Raw genomic sequence first — 8,317 nt, 5'->3', positions numbered from 1 at the left:
ATGACAACTTTGCCAAACGGGCGATGATAGACAGCCGTGTGAATTGGTGATCTTCTTGTGCATTTGGGTGTTTGCTTTATAATATAGGCCAACAATGAGATGTTTAGATTTCCAAGAATAAAAACTTATCTCGGAAATGCTTGATTCTTTTAACTCAAAAAATAAAAATAAAAATGGAGTCAACATGCATGTTTTAAAGAGAATCACCTGTGAAACATTATTGATGTGAATTGTGATTGTTTTATGTTTTATTTTTATTTTTATGAGGAAGCCATGTTGATTCAATGCGTTATACTAGAAGGTCACGTAAGTAGCTAGACGAGGCTGCAGTCCTGGACCATGCTTAAATATCCTTTCAAATCACCATTCGCCATGAATGAAGAATCTCAACCCGTGAAATTTTCGAGCACACAATCACTCGATGAATTTGATATTGTAGCCAAAGCAGCAGCGAGCCCGACGTGGAATCCTAAAGAGCACAGCCCATTAACGCCACGTGGCACAAACCCAGTTGCTTATCTTTGCCCAGGTTATCTTTCTCCTCCAGATTCTTTTAAGACCAGAGGAGCGAAGGAAAAGATCTAAGAACATGATAGCTACTTCATTCACTATTCAAGGCCACAGACATTTGATCCTTGAAAGACACGAACTTGGTCCTTAAGCATCAATTCAAACGTACTTTTTTCTTTCTTTTGCACCCTTTTTTTCAATTCTTTCTTCTTTTTTTCTGCACAAATACATCGATTATATCGTGACAATACAAGGACATCAAGATTAAAGGCACAGATAGAGGGAGGAGGGTGCATTTGACATTGAAAAGCCAACGTATCTATATTTACAAACCAGACAAAGCCCCGTAAATTAGAAATTGAAGGATCGCCAACAATGATTTTTTGACAACCAACATAAAACTAAAGGAAAAAAAATCAAAGAAGAAACTCAATGGGGTCGGGTTGCTTTTTTGGCACCATTGAAACAGTTCCGTATCATCTTGGAGAATCCAATATCTGTCCAGTGTCCAATCACAATATTGCTGACTTGTTCCGGCGGCTTACCTTTACAGGCAACCCACATTTGGGCACAGGGAAAGGACCATATTGTATACCATCGTCGTCTCCCACAGTTTGCCACCTGAAACCAAGCATCACAAGATCACAAATTAAATCAGGAATCACAAAATGTTTATGGCCATATATCGACTCTTTTTATCGTCATCATGGCTGCATTTAGTATGCTAATGATCAGCGTCAATATCTCCATGAATATACAGGAGAACAATATAATCAAGTAAATAGTATAACAGACAAATTTGAATGTCTAAAATCCGCTTGGAAAAGTAATGAAATAGCAGGAATGATTTTTCTTCTCTCTCTAAATTAATTGATAAGAAATAATTTTAAAATAGTGAGGACAAAAGAAGAGAAATGATGTGGCCTACGAGAAAGGTACTTCAGAAGGAATTAAGCTTGTGGTGTCGACCAAACCTGGCTCCGTTCATGTGTGCCACACCATTGAATTTGTCTATAGTAATTTCCATAGCTGGCATACTAAATGGGCTCATACTTATTTTGATTTTTTAAGACCGCGTAGCTGGCAACCATGTCGCTTATATACTAGCTGAAGACCGTGTTTGATTCGCATGCTTAACATTATTCCCATGAGCCGTTGTTGCTGTGGAATTATTGAGGTATATATAGATACGTACGAAGATGGCAAGTTTCTGGGTTCAAATATTTTGGGGGATATGCATATGTGGTGATGAAAATCCTACAAAAAAATTTGGATATTTGGTGACTGTAACCTTCTCCACGTCGAAATCAATTAGATATTAATTACATGTATATAAACCTGAAATCCACATATATAAGGATGTGTCAATTTCACTTGCAGTTGATTATGATTATGCTTACTTAGTCTAAGTATATAATATACAACTATCATTGAGATATTATTTAATAATTTAAAATTAATATAATTCTTTAATACAATATCATAGTTTTATCAATTAAACAGTTATAAATTTTAAATCTTATCATTTTATTTTTATTTTTTTCAAAGTTAAATAAAAAAAAGCATGAATATATAAGTTGAAAGATATTTAAAGAATACTTTTAAGTTAAATAAAAAAAAGCATGAATATATACAAATTTTAAGTTGAAAGATATTTAAAGAATACTTTAAAAAAATATAAATTATATATTAAAATCTAATCTAATAATTTAAATTATTAAATTACAATACTATAAAATTATAAAGAAAATGGAAGAATTTGAAGCAAAATCCTATAAATGGAGTCGGAGTACAAGCTAAAAATTACAAGTTGCTCCTCTAGTTCTAAATAACTCTTGGAATGACTCGTGCCTAGGTAATGGAGCAAGTACGTTAGATTCATGTATCATGCATGAAAGCCACGTATAATGAAAATGATTCTAAATTCTGTTTTTTTGCTAGCCTGGTATCCACTACTAGAATCCACTTAAAAGGATAAAAAAATAAAACAAAAACAAAAAAACGGCCCCACCGGTGTTTCATTGTTACCTAGGACCACTGCCACGGCCCGAGGAAAATCAAGAGGACCACCACAACACCACCATCAGTGGCTTCCCAAGTCAACCAACAGCAGACCTAACCTACGTGGCTCGACCTTTATCTTACATTCAAAACAAAATCACTAGATAAGTACGCTATCCCCCCCACCCTCTTCAAATTAATTAGGTATACAGTCATGTTCAGATTACCCAAATCCTTTGATTAATGTAATTAAGCTTATCATCATGAGTAATATTGATACGTGTGTGATAGATTACGGACCTGTAAGTGGTGGTGAGATGATGCAGCAGAATGAGCATCTCAAGCTTGGCAAGCTCACTGCCTGGACAGGAGTGCAATCCATTGCCGAAGGGCATGAAAGTGTTAGGTTTCGGTGGCACCTGCAACATCACAGAACATACTCGTCTTCATCTCTTTCCTTGTTTATCTTCATCATCAAGTAATTAAATGTATAAGCTCTGAATATATATATATATATATATATATATATGTATGTATGTATGTATATGTATATCTTTTTCCACATATATATAGGAGATGATATATTTATAAATATATATGATTCCAAACAGGATCATACTTCGTTAGAGTAGTTGCTGTTTATGTTTGCTACTATACCCTACAAAAACCATCTCACGTGACTGGATACAGAAAAGATTTCATGACGACGAGCTGCTATCGATCATCTAAATACAGGAAAGATTCACATAAACAAAAATGAAAAGGACACTACCCATCAACCAGGATAATCTCTCTCTTGTTAACTTTGTATTTCTACGTAATCCGACACAAGATAGAATGTATAGCGGTGTACGTTTGACCCACTTCATGAAACTTGGTCAGTGACTCAGTTAACACAGAATGCATAGTCGACACACATGTAATATTTCTGGTATGTAGCTAAGCTTACGTACATGTGAATTAATTAATTCTGGCCCTCACCTCGAATCTTGAAGGGTCAAATTTCTCAGGTCGAGGGAAGAAATCTGCACAATGATGAATGCTTCTAAAGAGAGGAAGAACCTTCCAACCTTTGGGGATAAAGTAGCCTTCAAACTCAACATCTTGCACTGCTTCTCTGAACGTGAAAGACAGTATACTTGCTGTTCTTAGCGTCTCTTGGATCACCTGAAATTAAAATCATAATCAATTAAGATTGCAGCACACACATATATGTGGAATATTCATTGTAATATAATTATCATAAAGACTACAATAGTAAATTAATTTGTTTTGTAATTTTTTGAATATTCAAATCACAAAAAAAGAGAGGATGACGATATGTCAATTGAGTTAGAAACTGAAATAAATTAAATTAGACAAAATTGATAATTGATATTTGTACCCGACTTGTCAATGGCATGCGCCTTGAATCATCCCAAGTGAGTCCACGATTTGCCTCTACTATTTTGCTTCTAATTCCTTCCTGTTCTCTCTGCAACAGACAATTAACTTTCAATTACTAACATATACCATCCAATTCATAGTTGAATAATCCAATATTCGATTGCTTTCTCTGTCGCAAGCTTCTCTCTTCAAAGGCATTATTTTAATAGACCAATGATCGGTCAAAATAATAATAAAAAAAGAAATAAATTGAGAAAAATCAAGTTAATGAAGACAAAAGAGTAAAATCATACTATAAAAAAGAATAATGAGACGAGACACAACTTGACAAATACACTAATGATAAATCATTGGCAGGAGGGGAAGCTAGGGGGATGAATGGATTGGATTAACGTGGGAGATATTAACTTACCGTGACAGCTTCTAATAAATCTTCATTATCATGCAAGTACTTCAAAATCCATGTCAGGACACTAGCAGTAGTATCATGAGCGGCAAAAATCACTCCAATTATATTATCAGCGATTTGAGAATCGCTAAGCTGATTAAGCTTCTCATCATCTTTATCTCCTAATAATACTCCAAGCAAGCCTCCTCCTTGTCTCCTGCTTTGCCTTCTCTTCTGTATCAATTTCTTCAATGTCTCGTTCAGTAGCTTCCTTGCCTTTCCAAACAAACATCAAAACCCGGCACCAGTTATTATTAAAAATTGTAAATAGAAAAAATCAATAAATATATATGTTTCCTTGATACTATTGACCCGCAAAAAATACAATGTGTGCATGACAAAGACAATGTAGAATTCAATAGACAGGGAGCCAGGCCGCTCCTTACTTTCATTGCTTTGTGAAAGGGTGTTCCTGGTAAATCTAGAGGCATAGAATTATATCCCTTCTCCAGGCGCTGATACAGATGCTTAATTCCGTCCATTTCCACGTCTTGTTTTTCACCGAAGGCAGAAATCATTGCCACATCAAAAGCATACTAAGAAAAAGTACGTTTTTTTAGTACCTCAATGAGACAAAAGTTGAACTGGTAAAAGATTAGTTCTTAAGAAACAGATATATATACATACCCTCTTCATTTCTTGCAAGGTGTTGATAGTGGTGTTTTTCCAAGAGGGAAGAAATCTCAGGACAATTTGCTCAATCTCCGAGACAGACCCTCTTATAGCAGAGGGTAAAAAAGAGGCCTGCACCAACTTCTTGAGCCTTGAATGATATGCACCTTGATGAAAGAACAGGGCCTCTGGTCCTATCATTTTTTCCTTACTTGTTGGATATGTAGGCTTGAACAAATGCGCCCGAGTCACCAGAACAATTCTCGCTGCTTCTGGACTAGAAATCATCACACAAGGACATCCCAATATGTGGGTCTTAAAAATGTCTCCAAACCTGCAAAATGAGCTTAATTATCAAGAACCAAAAAAAGAAAAGAGCTACACAAAAATATTTCAAAGAAAAGAAGAGAGAACTATATATTTATGGTACATATTGTGGAGCTTTTGTATACCGTTTTTGCCTGTTGAAGAAGAAGGAATTTGGGTTCTCTGCATAGAGCTTGAGGGTCTCTCCAATATAAGGCCAACCCATTGAGCCAGGTGGTAGGCGTTTGTCTTTGGGGTGATATTGCCTTTGAAGATAAACAAGCAACAGTAGAAAACAACAGAACAGCACTCCAGGTACCATCAGAAAAACAACCTGAACCTGAGAATATCGTGAAGTTGCGAAAGCCAAGGGTGGTGATAAACTAAGTTGCATGTTTGTCAAAAAGAGAATAAATTAACTATTCAGAGGTGGCAGAGGCTAACTAGAACAACAAAGAAGTGAGACAGAGAGGTGGCAGAGGCTAACTCGAAGAGCTACTAGCAGTGGTGAGAGAGAGAGAGAGAGAGTAGTAGGGAGGGAGGGCTGTTGGCGTTAAGTAGGGGGACTTATATAGCGGGAAGGAGGGGTTTGCAGGTGACAAGCGTCACCACGTTTATGGGAATACCTTTCTCGTCAGCCCCTCTTTTAGGGCTACACCCCTACCTTACGCTGTATTAATCACCCTTTTCTCTGGATACCACTGTTTCTCTTTGGACACGTTCATTAGGACGATGAGGTACGGTTCCCGTGTTCTTCTTGGCATTAATTTAGGGACCAGGCTACTGCATCATTATCTACTTTATGTATTCAACATTTGTCTGGCACAGACCTTTAGCTTCTGTAATAATTCGATTTCCCATTTTTCTCATGCACGCGGCCAGTAGCTATCTCAATTAATCAAAACATTCATGCTTTATTAAACCAAATCAATTTTATATGTTATCTTGCTGATTTATTGCATCTATGAAATATAGACTGAGTTCACAACAGCACCGATCCACTGCCATATTTGGTTCAATGAATTAATCAGATTCACATAAAAGTTTCTTATACATAGAGGTTTTAAGAAATTCTAGCATTTACACCTATATTTCCTTTTCTTTTCTTGTTAATACTAATTAGCAATTAACACTGTACCGGATCAGCTAATAAATCTTTATTGGTTACAATTACTAACTCCAATGCTATCCAAATTGTTTGAATCTAAGTGATACTAATTATACGTGTAGCACGAGGAAATGGAAAAAAGAAACAAAAGAAAACGATGGGAGAGAGAGAAAGAGGAAGTTGATATTTAATAGCGTGACGATGATTTTTTTTTTTAAAATATTATTTTTTTATAAATATATTAAAATAATATTTGTAATTTTATTATATTAAAATTATTTAAAATTATAAAAAAATTAAAATTTATCTAACTCTTTTAAATAAAAGGCAATATCAAACAAAAAAAAAATTGTCCCAAATAGTGTGTTCATTGAAGTTTTAATACCAAACCCTTGAAAAAGGAAAAAAAATAATTATTGGTATTACTGTTCAGATGTTATCAAATTGATTTATTTATTATTATTTATTTATTTTAACTTTTAAGTGTTTTGCATGAGAATTATAAAAAATCACTTAAAAAGTTAATTTAATAGTTTTTTAACAAAAAAATACACTTAAAAAAACTGGATTTTCAAAACCACACGAAAACAAGTATCAAACACGATGGGAAGCTTCTACAGGTGTGTGATGTGTATAACCTCTAAGTACTTGTCAGTTCGCGGGAAGAGAAGGGAAAGACATGACAATGCCTCCATGATTACCTCAAACTCATTGTCAGTACTTGTCAGCCCGGCCCTTCGCGGCCTGGCCCAGCCAATCTTATCCCGGCAGCGTTGTCGGCACCATTGTGTTCCTGCATACGTGTCGTTAGCCAAGAGCGTTAGCTTGACTATGTTTATGTTACCACTTTACTAATTGGGACTAGCAGTTTTCACGTGTCATGTATATGTTTACCTTAATTTTTTTTTTAAAAAAAAAGACAAAGAAGGAAGAAGCTATTATTGGATTATTTATTTTATATCTACCTCATTAATAGTTTATATAGCTATAAATCAAGATACATAAAAAAAAATATTGATTATACTTTTGATTAAATAATTGAAATAATTTTTTGATTGCCTTCAATTATTCAATCTCTTGATCTCTTTCTTTTATTGATTAGTAATTATTATTTAGTTAAATGTTTTTTCATGATTTGAATTTTTAAATAATTATTTTATTCTAGCTGTTATTTTTTTCAATTATCATAATTTCATAATCATTTTCTATGTACTTTTTTAGTAAGAACTCCCTCCCTTTCTCTTTTTTTATTTAAGGTGGTCTTTTTTATATCACTTTATCTTTTATCTAAGAATCTATCAACTTGCACTAAGACTATGTTTGTTTCTTGAAAAGTAGTTTTTAGAAAATTATTTTTCAAAATTTTCTATGTTTGTTTGCTATTAAAAAAGATGGTCAATAAAAAATATTTTTTGGTCAACAGAAAACACTTGTTAGTAAAAGAAAAACACTTTTCAATTAAAGAAAAATTTTACTTGGTTTCCAGGAAAGTGTTTTTTCTTTTGGCTGTGTTTGTTTTCAGGAAAATGATTTCCAGGAAACCACTTTTCAAATTTTCATGTGTTTTTTTGCATTGGAAAGTTAGTCAACGGAAAACACTTTCTAGTCAAAGTAAAATTGAGCTTGGTTTTCAGAAAAGTATTTTCCTGAAAAAATTGGACGGAAAATACTTTTTAAAAGTTGTGAAAAATTTAGATATATCATTATTTGTTGGTTACATTAAATTTGATCATCAAACTTTTGATTGCTATATATATTTTATTTTAAATATTTATTTTTTAATTATCATTATTTGTTGGTTGCATTAAATTTAATCATCAAATTTGAATATTTATTTTTTAATTATCATTATTTGTTGGTTGCATTAAATTTGATCATCAAACTTTGATTACTATATATATATATATATATATTTTTGAATATTTATTTTTTAATTTTATCTCTTA

General features: G+C 33.5%; 1 protein-coding gene across 1 annotated transcript; it reads right to left on the bottom strand.

Annotated features, from left to right (window-relative positions):
- Positions 1-686: 686 nt before the first annotated feature.
- LOC105133136 (abscisic acid 8'-hydroxylase 2) lies at positions 687-5,703 on the bottom strand. Its single transcript, XM_011036980.1, has 8 exons — positions 5,410-5,703; positions 4,973-5,291; positions 4,732-4,881; positions 4,310-4,561; positions 3,896-3,985; positions 3,493-3,678; positions 2,812-2,930; positions 687-1,131 (listed from the first exon to the last, which is right to left on the bottom strand). The coding sequence occupies exons 1-8, from the start codon at positions 5,655-5,657 to the stop codon at positions 1,023-1,025; spliced, it is 1,473 nt and encodes a 490-aa protein (XP_011035282.1). The 5' UTR covers positions 5,658-5,703; the 3' UTR covers positions 687-1,022.
- Positions 5,704-8,317: the final 2,614 nt, after the last annotated feature.

Source organism: Populus euphratica, unplaced genomic scaffold (assembly GCF_000495115.2).
Source record: "Populus euphratica unplaced genomic scaffold, PopEup_1.0 scaffold42.1, whole genome shotgun sequence".
Taxonomy (NCBI): domain Eukaryota; kingdom Viridiplantae; phylum Streptophyta; class Magnoliopsida; order Malpighiales; family Salicaceae; genus Populus; species Populus euphratica.
The sequence above is the reverse complement of the archived record's forward strand: the minus strand, read 5'-3'. Positions and strand labels throughout refer to the sequence as shown.

Coding starts and splice junctions, on each gene's coding strand:
- LOC105133136 (XM_011036980.1), bottom strand. CDS start 5,657: ATGCAACTTAGTTTATCACCACCCTTGGCTTTCGCAACTTCACGATAT. Junction 3,679..3,895: donor GCATGCCATTGACAAGTCGG/GTACAAATATCA, acceptor TTTTAATTTCAG/GTGATCCAAGAGACGCTAAG. Junction 1,132..2,811: donor CATCTCACCACCACTTACAG/GTCCGTAATCTA, acceptor GCTTGGTTTCAG/GTGGCAAACTGTGGGAGACG.